The sequence below is a fragment of the Dendrobates tinctorius genome, unplaced genomic scaffold (genome assembly GCF_039654945.1).
Source record: "Dendrobates tinctorius isolate UK_male_01 unplaced genomic scaffold, ASM3965494v1 ptg000097l, whole genome shotgun sequence".
Classification (NCBI taxonomy): Eukaryota; Metazoa; Chordata; class Amphibia; order Anura; family Dendrobatidae; genus Dendrobates; species Dendrobates tinctorius.
The window spans coordinates 17,733,021-17,749,321 of NW_027361765.1; the positions used below are offsets into that span (position 1 = coordinate 17,733,021).

Consider the following 16,301-nt stretch of genomic DNA (forward strand, 5'->3'; position numbering starts at 1 on the left):
GGGTGTAACATGAACAAAATGTGAAAAAGTTCATGGGGTATGAATACTTTTTTAATGCACTGTAGGTGGCTCCGTCCAATGTCTGTATCACATTTGTCACACTGGTTTCTTCTGTCAAATATCATTAGACAAGGAGAACTGCATACACCTTCAGCATAGGCCTACAACCATTACTGTGCTGACTTGTGGAGGCCATTCTCCATCACTCATAGCCAAATTTAAAAGTAACTGCCCCCTCTGTGGGGGAATGTGCAGAAAGTGAGCCATTGTTCATGTAAATGGGTAATCCCTGCATAGATCAGAGAGAATACAGTGCTACTGCATATGCAACAGTTGGGGTGCTTACATATTGCGTTTAGTTACGTCGGGGCTTACACCTGAGGCCCCCCCCCCTCAAAACAGGATAAGGACGCAGGCAAAACCCACCCTCTTGGCAGTAAAGAAGCTGCCTACAAAAAGCAGGTTTTACTGAGTTTTTGCTGCTTTTTTGGTGTCTCTTGTGCATGTTGATAAAGTTAAGCCTGATTTAACTGATACCTGCGTTTTTGCACTTACGCATTGTCTACTATGGGTAAAAAACACTGTAAATGCGCAGGAAAAATGCTGAAAGTAGTGACCTGCTGCAGTTTGCAAAAACGCAACAGTTTTCCAAATCGGGGGAAAAAAAAAGTGTGCATGAGATTTCTGAAATCTGACACTTTGCTGGTACTGTAAAACACAGCTTAAAATTTGCATAAAAAAGCAGCAAAAATGCAACATGTGAACATAGCTTTAGTATTGCAATCCAACCATGCCTTTAATATTGGTTGCTCTTCTCTGCACTCACTCTAGTTCTGCTATGTCCTTATACAGTGGAGGCCAAAATTGTACACTTTATTCTAAATGTGGCTGCACTAGTGACTTGTATAGTCTAGACCAGTGATGGCGAACCTTTCTGAGACTGAGTGCCCAAACTGCAACCTAAAACCAAATTATTTATGACGAAGTGCCAACACGTACCAAATGCCCCATCATGATCCCCTTCTTGTAGAAATATGCCCCATCATGATCCACTTCATGTAGAAATATGCCCCATCATGATCCCCTTCATGCAGAAATATGCCCCATCATGATCCCCTTCATGCAGAAATATGCCCCATCATGATCCCCTTCATGCAGAAATATGCCCCATCATGATCCCCTTCATGCAGAAATATGCCCCATCATGATCCCCTTCATGCAGAAATATGCCCCATCATGATCCCCTTCATGCAGAAATATGCCCCATCATGATCCCCTTCATGCAGAAATATGCCCCATCATGATCCCCTTCATGCAGAAATATGCCCCATCATGATCCCCTTCATGCAGAAATGTAGAAATTGCTCATTCCACCACCTCCATCATTTCCTCCTCCCCATCATGCCCTCTCCTCATCACTGGCCCTCTCCCCATCACTCCCATCACCGCCATCATTGGCCCTCTCCCCATCACTTCCATCATTGGCCCTCTCTCCATCACTGGCCCTCTCCCCATCACTCCCATCATTGGCCATCTCCCCATCACTCCCTTCATTGGCCCTCTCCCCATCATTCACACGCACACACGCACTACACCACACACCACAGCGGCCACACCTCTCCATGCGCCGGCAGCTTCCTTCCTCTCACTTCCTCTAACACATTGAGAGGCGTGGCCGTGGCTGGATGACATCATTCAGCGCCGCCGCGCCGCTCAATATGTGAGAGACAGGAAGCTGCAGCTCCAGAACAGTGAGGCGAGGCCGCGTGCCAGCTGAGAGGGCTCTGCGTGCTCTCTCTGGCACGCATGCCATAGGTTCGCCATCACTGATCTAGACTAATCTAATTTCCGACTTATAGTCCGAGGGGCGGCATAAGGCAGCCACCAGGGAGACTCCGCAGCCCAGCGGCGCCCCCCTAGATCAAAACAAGGTGTATCCTGTGCACTACTCCGTTTCTCACGCATACTTGGTACAGCCCCTCTACTAGGTTGTACCAATTGAACGTACTCCAAGAATCCAAGGCATCAGGCATCTTCGAAAAAAATAGAAATTGTTGGAGCTTCTGGTAAAAGTCAAATAAACCAATTTTATTTCATCAGATATCTTCTTTCCACAAAAATATTTTTCTTGACACCAGTGTACACACAGAAATTTTAACAACGTTTGGGACACTTAGGGCCTTTATCAAGCCAAGAATCCACTTTTGTTTTTCTTGGCTTGACATCGGCCCTGCGTGGCTGAAACTTTGCTAAAATTCCTGTGTGTACACTGGTGTCAAGAAAAATATTTTTGTGGAAGGAAGATACCCGGTGCCTTGGATTCTTGGAGTCTGTGCCCCCACCCTAGAAACGTCTCTACAGCAAGATGAACACATTCGAGAGCTATAGGTTTCCCTGGATGTGGCCATGTCTACCAGAATAACTTTGATTGATTGGTTTGTTGGGGAGGCCGGTATTTAAGATTTTGTCCACTACTCAGGCAACCACTTCACAATCCCTATTTTTTGCTGTTGTAGAATAATAACATAAATACTCACCTCAGGTGGCAACGCCGTTCTAGCAATGTCGGGACTGTCTCTCACAGTGATCGCGTGACATTGGCTGCAGGGATCGTGTGACATAACAATCAACGACTGCTTAACTTTCCCTGCATTCAGATGAATCGCGTACATCCGGAGGAAGCGAGAGATCTGCTACTGCCTCACTTCCTCTGGATGCATGTGATTTGTCCGACAGGCAGGGAAAGTGAAACCGTCTCTGATTGGCTGCATGCGATCCATAGGGGAGAGCCACTGCCGAACCCGCTGGAATATGGCTGGCACTGGCGGTGAGTAGAAGTGATATTATTTTACAAGGGAGAAACATAGGGATTCAGAAAGAGTTGTCCAAGTATTGGACAGCCCCTTTTATATATAGTTGGCTTAGCCTAGAAGAAAATTACATGTTTTTGAAGTAATACTCTTCTATGCAACATGAACACCTTCTGACACTGTCCGTTTAATGCATTGATCAAAACGTAATTCTGATCCTTTGGAAAAAAGATGTTCTGTTGACCTGCGATTCTGCCAGGGTTAACTTTTCTTAATCACAATTTCAAAATTATTTTTTCTGCTAAAACCTAGCACGTGCCCTTATAGCCAGTGTGCCAGTACATGCACCCCTTATAGCCAGTGTGCCAGTACACGCACCCCTTATAGCCAGTGTGCCAGTACACGCACCCCTTATAGCCAGTGTGCCAGTACACGCACCCCTTATAGCCAGTGTGCCAGTACACGCACCCCTTATAGCCAGTGTGCCAGTACACGCACCCCTTATAGCCAGTGTGCCAGTACACGCACCCCTTATAGCCAGTGTGCCAGTACACGCACCCCTTATAGCCAGTGTGCCAGTACACGCACCCCTTATAGCCAGTGTGCCAGTACACGCACCCCTTATAGCCAGTGTGCCAGTACACGCACCCCTTATAGCCAGTGTGCCAGTACACGCACCCCTTATAGCCAGTGTGCCAGTACACGCACCCCTTATAGCCAGTGTGCCAGTACACGCACCCCTTATAGCCAGTGTGCCAGTACACGCACCCCTTATAGCCAGTGTGCCAGTACACGCTCCCCTTATAGCCAGTGTGCTAGTACACGCTCCCCTTATAGCCAGTGTGCTAGTACACGCTCCCCTTATAGCCAGTGTGCTAGTACACGCTCCCCTTATAGCCAGTGTGCTAGTACACGCTCCCCTTATAGCCAGTGTGCTAGTACACGCTCCCCTTATAGCCAGTGTGCTAGTACACGCTCCCCTTATAGCCAGTGTGCTAGTGCCCGCACCCTTTATAGCCAGTGTGCCATTGCATGCATCCCTTATAGCCAGTGTGCCAGAACACGCACTCCTTATAGCCAGTGTGCTAGTACACGCACCCCTTATAGCCAGTGTGTGCTAGTGCATGCATCCCTTATAGCCAGTGTGCCAGTGCCCGCACCCTTTATAGCCAGTGTGCCAGTGCACGCGCACTTTATAGCCAGTGCATGTACCTCTTACAGCCAATGTGCCAGTGCTCGCACCCTTTATAGCCAGTGTTCCAGTGCTCGCACCCTTTATAGCTAATGTGCCAGTGCTCGCACCCTTTATAGCCAATGTGCCAGTGCTCGCACCCTTTATAGCCAATGTGCCAGTGCTCGCACCCTTTATAGCCAATGTGCCAGTGCTCGCACCCTTTATAGCCAGTGTGCCAGTGCATGCACCCATTATGGCTAGAGTGCCGAGTGTATGCACACAATATGGCCAGTGCTTGCACCCTTTATAGCCAGTGTGCCAGTGCATGTACCTATTGTAGCCAGTGTGCCAGTGCATGCACCCTTTATGGCCAGTGCATGCACCCTTTATGGCCAGTGCATGCACCCTTTATGGCCAGTGCATGCACCCTTTATGGCCAGTGCGCGCACCCTTTATGGCTAGTGTGCCAGTGCACGCCCCCATTATGGCTAGTGTGCCGAGTGCACGCCCCCATTATGGCTAGTGTGCCGAGTGCACGCCCCCATTATGGCTAGTGTGCCGAGTGCACGCCCCCATTATGGCTAGTGTGCCGAGTGCACGCACCCCTTATGGCTAGTGTGCCGAGTGCACGCACCCCTTATGGCTAGTGTGCCGAGTGCACGCACCCCTTATGGCTAGTGTGCCGAGTGCACGCACCCCTTATGGCTAGTGTGCCGAGTGCACGCACCCCTTATGGCTAGTGTGCCGAGTGCACGCACCCCTTATGGCTAGTGTGCCGAGTGCACGCACCCCTTATGGCTAGTGTGCCGAGTGCACGCACCCCTTATGGCTAGTGTGCCGAGTGCACGCACCCCTTATGGCTAGTGTGCCGAGTGCACGCACCCCTTATGGCTAGTGTGCCGAGTGCACGCACCCCTTATGGCCAGTGAGCTAGTGCACATGGCCCATTTTCCACACGGACAAATTGTCTGCTTGGAAAGTTTCCAGACTCGACTACTGCATGTAAATGATGGCAGCTCCTGCACTCTTCTGATATTTGGATGACCAGACATAGCCAGTCACATCCAAAAAATTTCAGAGGTGACTGGCCTGAGTTATAGTGCAGCCATCTGAACCTGGCCCTATATTTGCATTAACGCCGTGTTTTTTTTTCTTCAGTGAACCATTTTCATTGTTTGAATACAATATCGAGATCAGAACTTGGATGTCCAGTTGTGCATCGCTCTGCCGAGGAGAAAGCAGTCAGCCCAGACAAGCTTAATTTAGAAAGGTAAGCGACAAGCAATGGCTGAACATGTCACAGGTTTACCGCGACAGAGGATCCAAAAGAACGCGCGGTCTGATTTCCCGTACTCCTGCAACTGATTAGAAGCACTTCACCTTAATATTAAACAGTGCAGGACAATAGTCCATATGAGACCTTACAGTGGGGTAAAACCAGGGCCAGCGTCAGCACCCAGGAAAATGCCGGGGCCCTGAGCAGGTGGGGGGGCCCACTCACCATCGGGACACCGACGTGCTACAGGGGCCCGGTGCCTATGCCAATGACGGCGAATAGCCCCCACCCCGCTTGCTCAGGGACCCGACACTTGCGATACTTGCCTCTCCCAATTTGGGGCGTCTTCCGCGACCTCTGACTGACCTTCGGATCAAAGGGTGCGATGATGTGATATCTGTGTGCCCTCTACCTGAACAGTCACAGCTCAGAGAGGCAGAAGACTCTGAGGAGTCCGGAGCAGAGCAGCGGCCAGTGAGGAGAGGTGATTATTTCATATATATATATATATATATATATATATATATATATATATATATATATATATATATATATATATATATATATATATATACACACTTGGAGTAATATATTGGGCCAATTATATATGGAGCATTATATTGCTCCTTTTCTGTTTGGAGCATTATATGTGGCACATTCTCTATGGCACAATATATAGGGCCCATCATATACTTTATGGAGCAAGATATGGGGCCCATCATATACTTTATGGAGCAAGATATGGGGCCCTTGATATACTGTATGGAGAAATATATGGGGCCCATCATATACTGTATAGAACATTATATGGGGCTCATTATACTGTATGGAGCATTATATGGGGCTCATTATATTGTATGTAGCAATATATGAAGCTCATTATTCTGTATGGAGTACTATGTGGTGCCCATAATATTGTACAGAACAATGTGCGAGGCTCATTTTTATGTATGAAGCAATATATGCGGCTCAATATTTTGTATGGAGCACTATGGTGCCCATAATACTGTATGGCGCAATATATGGGGCTCGTTATTCTGTATGGAGCATTATATGGGGTCTATTATTCTGTACGGAGCAATATATGGGGCTCATTTTTCTGTATGGAGCACTATGTGGTGCCCATAATACTGTATGGCACAATATATGGGGCACATTATAATGTATGAAGCAATATACATATGTGTCTCAATATTCTGTACAGAGCACTATGTTGTGCCCATAATACTGTATGAAACACTATATGGGGCTCATTATTCTGTATGGAGTAGAGTATTATATGGGGCTCATTATTCTCTATGGAGCACTATGTGGTGCCCATAATACTGTATGGAGGACTATACTGTCTTGTATCAGAGCGATTGTAGAATTTACAATAGATATCACTCATGTAATGAAAGAAGTAAGTGAAATATTTGGCATTATACTATACCTAGATGTCTCTGCCGTATCTGTGCATCATGAATTGTGGTATGTGTTAAAGGGGCTCACTGAGACACTTTTGCCCGGGGCACACGAAAACCTGGAGACGGCCCTGGGTACAGCTTTGTGAAATTTGGCCAATATAGGAGAGCTGTTCTCAATCATTTTCAGGTTTAACATATGCTACATACTCTGAATAATATCTATTAGGGTAATGCTGTTCTATGCTTATGTTGCATTATCCAATACTACAGGCAAGGTTTTACTATCAGAAGCTGATTGTTTTATTTATGGAACATGTCTGCAGCATGTGTATGACATTTATATTTATCAATTTGCCAGATGCAAAAATCTGCTGTTGATCTTACCTGTGCAAATCTGCCAGTAAAATCCACAGCAAATCAGACACCGGTGATTTTACCTTGAAGCTAAATACAAACAGGGCAGAATTTCTAAAGCAAGTTTTTTTTAGCAAATTTATCAGCAAATTAGCTGCAAATCCTATGCAAATGAAGCTGCATTTCCACTGAATGATTATTGTGAATGAGTGTTCACTTCTACACATCTCAATCCCCTTGTTTCCCCCCCACGTTCCGACCATTGAGAGGGGGGTTGTACGAGTATTGGACAATAATCATTCCGTGTAAATGCAGCTAATTTGCTGACAAATGTACCGCTACAAATTGTGTATTTAGCTTTAAAATGAATTCACATGGGTCTGATTTGCTGTGGATATTACCAGCGGATTTGTACAGGTAAGATGAGCACCAGATTTTGGTATCTGGCAAACACGTGAAGTTTAAGGCCTCTTTCACACTTCAGTTTTTTGCATCAGTCAAAATCTGCCAAAAGGACGAATGCTGGATCCGTTTTAGAACTGATGACAACGGATGCCACCCATCCGTTTTTTTTTGACGGATCCGCAAAATGAAGAATTTTAAAGGAATCGCAGCCAGAGAGAGAGAGAGAGAGAGAGAGAGAGAGAGAGAGAGAGAGAGAGAGAGAGAGAGAGAATTTTGATTGTGACTGATTGTAAAAAACTGAAGTGTGAAAGAGGCCTAACAAATGCCATACACATACATACTATTGACATGTTCTGCAAAGGAAAACAAACCGTTTCTGGTAGGAAAATTTTGCAACTAAGAAGAGTAGTGAACAATCCTTTAAAAGGGAACGGGGCAGATAAGTGTGCCTGCGCAGGAGCGCGATGTCGGGGAGCAATGAAGCCAACAGGAGGGCGGCACCGCAAGAAGATGGGAGGTGCTGGACCCGGACCTGCGACGACCATCGGACCGGCCCGGGTGAGTATAATAATACTTATTTTTCTTATCCTGCAGGTCGGGTCGGTGGCTTATCTACAGCATTATAGAATGCTGTAGATGAGCCCTGAAAGGCGGTGGCCGCATCTAATAGCGGCCAAATCAGCTGACATGTTCACTTTAGCGCTTGTTGCATGATCTTTCGTAAGAAACTCTCATCGATCTAATCGGTTAGAGCTTTCTGTATTTCTTTTTGTTTTTTTTTACTGTTTTTCCTTTGTGTAATTTCATTTTTTTTGTCACTATACCTTTTGAATGTTAAATGTAAAATTTTGTGTTTGTTCCTTGCTGTGCTAAACGTACCCACAACCTCAAAGAGGGAAATCATGTGGGCTGGCTATGGGGTGCACTTGTTGGCCTACTGTGGCTGAGTGAGTGTGAGACATGGAGTACTCCTATACAGTCCCACCTAAGGCACGTGTGCATTGAGCCGGCCATGTTGGGCACCAGACATGCTACGTGTGCATTTATCCCTAGCACTCAGCTTTCTACAATGATGAGCTCTGTGCTTGGTTGTCTACTCATTCTCCTCTGTGCCATGGTTGTACTGGTGGTGGTCAGCATTGGGGAACTCTGGATCTATCTTCTAATGATTAGTGGTACACCGATCTTGCCATTAGGTGATACGTTTTCAAAGGGAAATCTTTTTATATGAAATTTACTATTGATAGTTGTTAGTGATTAGTGAGGTATCCGGATAGGGTGTTATCTGAGCATGCTCTGGTACTAACCGAGTGTCTTCGGCGTGCTCAAATATGTCCGAGACCCCACGCCTGCGTTTCTCACGACTGTTAGACACCTGCAACACATGAAGGGATAGCCTGTTTGGTAGGCAACCCTTGCATGTGTTGCCGCTGTTGAACAGCCACGAGACATGCAGGCGGGTGGTCTCGGACATATTTGAGCACGCCGAAGACACTCCGTCATCACCCGAGCGTGTTCGCTCATCATTAATAGTTACTGATTACAATGGGTAATATTCTTGACAAATCTGGATGAGCTGAAAAGATGAGCCAGTATATGTATAGTTTTGTAAAACTGCATAAGCAAAATCCACAACAAATACAGTGAAGCATTGTATGAGCTTGGCCTAAAAAGTTGCACATTAGTGAGCTCCATAAGGAGCAGTGGAGTGGCATTGTTGGAATTAATATTAAGTGTTTTTTTTTTTTTTGTTTTTTTTTAAAGCCATTATCGCTATTTTTATTTTTTTAAAGGCAAAACTTCACAGTCTTCCCTATAATAGAAGGTGAAGAACAGCTCCGGCTGTTATATCTACAGCATAACTCTATTACCAGAATGCAGAATCTTTCCAGCCTTCAACGTTTAATATTCCTAGATCTGTACGATAACCAGATGGCAGAAATAAGCGGCCTTTCCTCTCTGAGATCTTTACGTGTGCTTATGCTTGGAAAAAACAGGTATGTGCTTACAATAATTCACTCCTACAGATCAGGAGGAGAGCGGCCATTGCCTTTATATGTGCCGTACTTTGACTACAAGGAATTGCATTACTGGCACCATTAAATGCATGTTTTTTTTTCTGCCTGTAGACATAGTATGTCTGTGCTCTGCGTTCCTGATGAATTATTATACATATATGCAGTCATTACTATGGGGAGCCAACTGCAGCTGGATATAGGCAGCTGCTGTAACCCTGGTTGGGAGAAAGACTGCCCATATGGTCAGCACATGGACGTACTTTGTCAGACATCTTTTATCTTTGTACTAGTCTTTTTAAAAACATAGGGAGTGATCAAAGCTTTCCCCCAAAAAAGGTTTTGAAAGTTCACATTTTGTTTGTACAAGTTTGCACAAAAACTGCAATTTTCTTGCCCCAGTTCCGATTTTGTGGGCTGAGCTACAGTATGTCTGGACGGGAGCGTGACTTCCCCCGCTCGTCACTTTTGCATCATTAAAAATGAAACAATTAAAAAAAAAAAAACAAAAAAAAACGAAGCGTCTTAATGAGAAAAAAAAATATCAACCTAAATTTATCACTAACGTAAAGTACAATGTATCACGACAAAATGTTCTTGGAATTACTGGGATGTGTTGAAGCAGAATTCTAACATTTTGCTTGGTCAGGAAGGTGAAAACAGGATAAGGGGTGAAGTTAGTTTTTAGGCATTTTTCTGTTTGTGCTAAATTGGTTATAGCGTGTATGCCATTTTTATGGTAGTTTTTTTTTATCCTAGTCGTGTTTTAGGTGTACTCGTCAATATGGGCCTAGTTTTTATTATACAGATCATTTTTTGGCTAATTCATCATTTGAGACTTTGAAAAGTCAGTTTGTTTTTTTTCTTGCTCCATTGTATTCCGTTACTAGTGGAGCACAAGACCTAAGCTTTTCATTTTTTTTTTGCACAGCTGAAGACTCAGTAAGCTTTAACATGTTGTGTGTTATGGATTGTTACTGTTCTCTCTTATCCTTTTTTGAGTAAAGTGTACCTTTTGTATGTGCTTCAAACAAAAAAACAACAATGAAAAAAACAAGATTAAAAATATAGCTTTAAAAATTTCAAATGATGAATCATTTTAATTTTTAGTAATAAACCAATAGCAGACATTTAAAAAAGGTAATTTGTAACATATCTTATAATACGCTTCTTTTTCCTCCACGACTGATTATTCACTTTAAAAATTCTCATATTCCTGGGTAAAATCTGTATTCAGGGAAGAGAAATTGTTACATTACTGATATCGGCGATGGCAGTTGGTGCGCATAAGATTCAGTAGTGAGGGGAGGAGCTAGGGGCAGAACTCCTCTCCATAGAATCTTAGGAGCACCAACTGCCATCTCCGATCTCAGTAATGTAACATTTTTTCTCTACACTAAATACAGATTTTACCCAGGAATTGAGAATTTTGAAAATGAATAACCCGTCCAGGAGGACGAAAAAGCGGATTACTCTTATGAAAATGGACAACTTTTGTTTTATGTGTACTATTGATTTGTAAACTAACATTTAAAAGGAAGGTTACTCTTTAAATTCATGCATTAACCCCTTCATGACCCAGCCTATTTTGACCTTAATGACCTGGCCATTTTTTGCAATTCTGACCAGTGTCCCTTTATGAGGTAATAACTCTGGAACGCTTCAACGCATCCTAGCGATTCTGAGATTGTTTTTTCGTGACATATTGGGCTTCATGTTAGTGGTAAATTTAGATCGATAATTTTTGCGTTTATTTGTGAAAAAATCAGAAAATTTTGAAAATTTCGCAATTTTCAAATTTTGAATTTTTATTCTGTTAAACTAGAGAGTTATGTGACACAAAATAGTTACTAAACAACATTTCCCACATGTCTACTTTACATCAGCACAATTTTGGAAGCAAAATATTTTTTTATTAGGAAGTTATAAGGGTTAAAAGTTGACCAGTGATTTCTCATTTTTACAACAAAATTTACAAAACCATTTTTTTTAGGGACCACCTCACATTTGAAGTCACTTTGAGGGGTCTATATGGCAGAAAATACCAAAAAGTGACACCATTCTAAAAACTGCACCCCTCAAGCTACTCAAAACTACATTCAAGAAGATTATTAACCCTTTAGGTGTTTCACAGGAACTAAAGCAACATGGAAGGAAAAAAAGGACATTTTAATTTTTCCAACAAAAATTTTCTTTCAGCATCAATTTTTTCATTTTCACATGGGCAACAGGATAAAATGGATCCTAAAATTTGTTGGGCAATTTCCCCTGAGTACACTGATACCTCATATGTGGTCAAAAACCACTGTTTGGGCGCACGGCAGGGCTCAGAAGGGAAGGAGTGCCATTTGACTTTTTGAATGGAAAATATGCTGGAATATTTAGCGCTTGCCATGTCGCGTTTGGAGAGTCGCTGTGTGCCCAAACACTGGAGCTCCCCCACAAGTGACCCCATTTTGGAAACTAGACCCCCCAAGGAACTTATCTAGATGCAAAGTGATCACTTTGAACCCCCAGGTGCTTCTCAAATTGATCCGTAAAAAAAAAAAAAAGTACTTTTTTTCACAAAAATTATCTTTTAGCCTCAGTTTTTTCATTTTCACATGGGCAACAGGATAAAATGGATCCTAAAATTTGTTGGGCAATTTCTCCTGAGTACACCGATACCTCATATGTGGTCATAAACCACTGTTTGGGTGCACGGCAGGGCCCGGAAGGGAAGGAGCGCCATTTGACTTTTTGAATGGAAAATTAGCTCCAATCGTTAGCGGACACCATGTCGTGTTTGGAGAGCCCCTGTGTGCCTTAACTTTGGAGCTCCCCAACAAATGACCCCATTTTGGAAACTAGACCCCCTAAGGAACTTATCTAGATGCATAGTGAGCACTTTGAACCCCCAGGTGATTCACAGAAGTTTATAATGCAGAGCCGTGAAAATAAAAAATCATTTTTTTTCCCTCAAAAAAAATGAATTTTAGCACGCAATTTTTTTTTCACAAGGGTAACAGGAGAAATTGGACCCCAAAAGTTGTTGTCCAGTTTGTCCTGAGTACGCTGATACCCCATATGTGGGGGATGACCACTGTATGGGTACACGTCAGGGCTCGGAAGGGAAGTAGTGACGTTTTGGTATGCAGACTTTGATGGAATGGTCTGCGGGCATCATGTTACATTTGCAGAGCCCTTGATGTACCTAAACTGTGGAAACCCCCCACAAGTGACCCCATTTTGGAAACTAGACCCCCCAAGGAACTTATCTAGATGTGTGGTGAGCACCTTGAACCACGAAGTGCTTCACAGAAGATTGTAACGCAGAGCCATGAAAATAAAAAATCTTTTTTTTTTCCTCAAAAAATGAATTTTTAGCTCGCAATTTTTTATTTTCACAAGGGTAACAGGAGAAATTGGACCCCAAAGGTTGTTGTCCAGTTTGTCCTGAGTATGCTGATACCCCATATGTGGGGAGGGACCATTGTTTGGGCACACGTCGGGGCTCGGAAGGGAAGTAGTGACGTTTTGAAATACCGACTTGATCGAATGGTCTGCGGGCATCATGTTACGTTTGCAGAGCCTCTGATGTGCCTAAACAGTGGAAACCCCCCACAAGTGACCCCATTTTGGAAACTAGACCACCAAGGAACTTATCTAGATGTGTGGTGAGCAGCACTTTGAACCCCCAAGTGCTTCACAGAAGTATATAACGCAGAACCGTGAAAATAAAAAATCTTTTTTTTCCTCAAAAAATGATTTTTTAGCCCGCAATTTTTTATTTTCACAAGGGTAACAGGAGAAATTGGACCCCAAAAGTTGTTGTCCAGTTTGTCCTGAGTACGCTGGTACCCCATATGTGGGGAGGAACCATTGTTTGGGCACACGTCAAGGCTCGGAATGGAAGTAGTGACGTTTTGAAATGCAGACTTTGATGGAATAGTCTGCGGTCGTCATTACGTTTGCAGAGCCCCTGATGTGCCTAAACAGTGGAAACCCCCCACAAGTGACCCCATTTTGGAAACTAGACCTTCCAAGGAACGTATGTAAGATGTGTTGTGAGCACTTTGAACCCCCCAAGTGCTTCACAGAAGTTTATAATGCAGAGACGTGAAAATGAAAAAATCATTTTTTTCCACAAAAATAATTTTTTAGCCCCAATTTTTTATTTTCCCAAGGGTAACACGAGAAATTAGTCCCCAAAAGTTGTTGTGCAATTTTTCCTGAGTACGCTGATACCTCATATGTTGGGGTAAACCACTGTTTGGGCACACGTCAGGGCTTGGAAGGGAGGGAGCACCGTTTGACTTTTTGAACGCAAAATTGGCTGGAATCAATGGTTGCACCATGTCGCGTTTGGCGACCCCCTGATGTGCCTAAACAGTGGAAACCCCTCAATTCTAACTCCAACCCTAACCCCAACACACCCCTAACCACAGCCCTAACCCTAACACATCCCTAACCACAAGCCTAACCCTAATTCCAACGCTAACCCTAATTCCAACCCTAACCCTAATTCCAACCCTAACCCTAATTCTAACCCTAATTCCAACCCAAACCCTAATTCCAACCCTAACCCTCTTTCCAATCCTAACCCTAACCCTCTTTCCAACCCTAACCCTAACCCTCTTTCCAACCCTAACCCTCTTTCCAACCCTAACCCTCTTTCCAACCCTAACCCTCTTTCCAACCCTAACCCTCTTTCCAACCCTAACCCTCTTTTCAACCCTAACCCTAACCCTCTTTTCAACCCTAACCCTAACCCTCTTTTCAACCCTAACCCTATAACCCTAATGGAAAAATAAAAATAAAAATATTTTCTTTATTTTATTAGTTCTGCCTACCTATGGGGGTGATAATCGGGGGGTTTATTTACTTTTTCTTTCATTTTGATCACTGTGAGAGTGATCAAAATGAAAGAATGGAATCTGCAGCCAGCAGATTCGGGCGGGCGCACTGCGCATGCGCCCGCCATTTTCTAAGATGGCGGCGCCCATGAACCGGACCTGCCGGACACCGGGAGCGACAGGGGGACTTAGAAGGTGCCGGGGGAGGTGAGAGGGGGTGAGGGGGGGGATCGGAGGCTGGCGGGGAGCAGAGGGAATGGGAGGGGGGCAGATGATGACAGCGGCGGCAGATCGCCGCTGTCATTCAGTTGCGGGGGGGGGCGATCGCCGGTGGGGGGGGGGTGGAATCGGTGTCTCCAGCCATGTCCGATGCTACAGCAGCATCGGCCATGGCTGGATTGTAATATTTCATCAATTTTCATTGATGAAATATTACTATCGCTCTGATTGGCTGTTTCACTTTTAACAGCCAATCAGAGCGATCGTAGCCACGTGGGGGCGAAGCCACGCCCCCTGTGGCGAAGAACAAAGCCCCCTGTATCTGCGGGTCGGGTGACCTTTCAGTGACCTAGGTCACCCGACCCGCAGGGGGGCTTTAAAGTCATGACGCCACATAGGCGTCATGGGTCGTTCTGACACGACTTTTCATGACGCCTACGTGGCGTCAAAGGTCGTGAAGGGGTTAATATATGTGGGGCTAAAAATCATTATTGTAATTGAGTTTCACTAAAACATTTACACCATTTTGCTTTCACAGATTTTGTATTCCTGCAAATTCAACTTTTGATATAGTCTGCGGTCGTAAATCATCTGACGGGAGCTCCGAAAGACAGATAAGAGTTACACACTCCCTGTCAGAATCCATTGCAAAAATGATTTTTGGCCCCAATTATATGAATCTAAGTTAGAAAAAAGTTATAGTACAGTATATTGCATTATTGTACTGAAGACATAGGTCCATTTTTTGCAGTCACCACACAAATTAGGATTATGGAATATTAGTGACGAGCCCTGCACAGGTCTGCAGCCTGTAATATATGGAAACGTGTATTAATACCGGGTAACTCTGTTTGCATTGCTAGTAGCTATTCTTCTTAAAATGTAAAAAATGTAGGACCAAACCAGTTCATACATGAAAAATATTTTATCATTTTCTTGTTTTGCTCTCTTCTAGAATACAGAAAATCTCAAATCTGGAAAACCTTAAAAGTCTTGATGTTTTAGATCTACATGGTAATCAGGTAATTGTCCCAGATATCTATATACATGTATGGAGATAATTGTCTGAGATACATGGTAGCATTATGGACAATCTACATAATATGCATAGACCCAGTGACAAAGTGTTATAAATGGTGCAATATAGCCACCACTAGTACTAAACTTGGTTTGCATATGTTTATGTCAGCATGATTTCACCCCCAAACTATTTATATGCACATGTAACTTTATCAATAAGAAGCCCAGCAATACCTTGACATTGAGATGCAAATAAGGCTGAAGAGTGATTTGTAGATCTGACTCCCCTGTCACTCCAGCTCTATTGCCCGCCCACCGCCTCCTCTTCCTGCTTGCCTGATGGATCCACCTGAAACACAGAAAAAACACAGTATAACAAACGTGTAAAAATACTCTGTTGTAAAAAATGTAACAGTGAACAGCAAGTGCTAGTAAAAGATGGTAACAAATACAGGGTATTTAGTTGATATGTTTTTTTCAAAAAATGTATACTAAGCCGCTCAACCAACGCCAAGGTATACCCATCTTAGAGCAGGCCTGTCTAATGTATTTAAAGGGAATCTGTCACCCCTTTTTTGAGATATCATATAATGATATCATTCAATTGTGTGTCACATAAGGATTCTCTTAGTACTTTTGCTTCCCCCTGACCCCGCACTTTTCATGCATAAATACCTTGTTTATATCTGTTCAGATGTATGTAAACTGCCACTATCCGGTCCGATGGGCGGGGCTTATTCACCTGCTCCCCCCCTCCCTGTCTTGCTCTACGCATTTCCTCTTGTGT

The 16,301-nt window shown here is 43.9% G+C and overlaps 1 protein-coding gene across 2 annotated transcripts in view; it reads left to right on the forward strand.

The window, feature by feature from the left end:
- The window catches only part of LRRC49 (leucine rich repeat containing 49), a 303,332-nt gene that overhangs the window by 34,781 nt on the left and 252,250 nt on the right, over positions 1-16,301 (forward strand). For both annotated transcript variants that reach the window (XM_073586941.1, XM_073586940.1), the window contains exons 5-7: positions 5,143-5,254; positions 9,219-9,422; positions 15,450-15,516. In XM_073586941.1, coding sequence (XP_073443042.1) covers positions 5,143-5,254; positions 9,219-9,422; positions 15,450-15,516 — 383 coding nt within the window. The remainder of the gene's footprint in view (positions 1-5,142; positions 5,255-9,218; positions 9,423-15,449; positions 15,517-16,301) is intronic.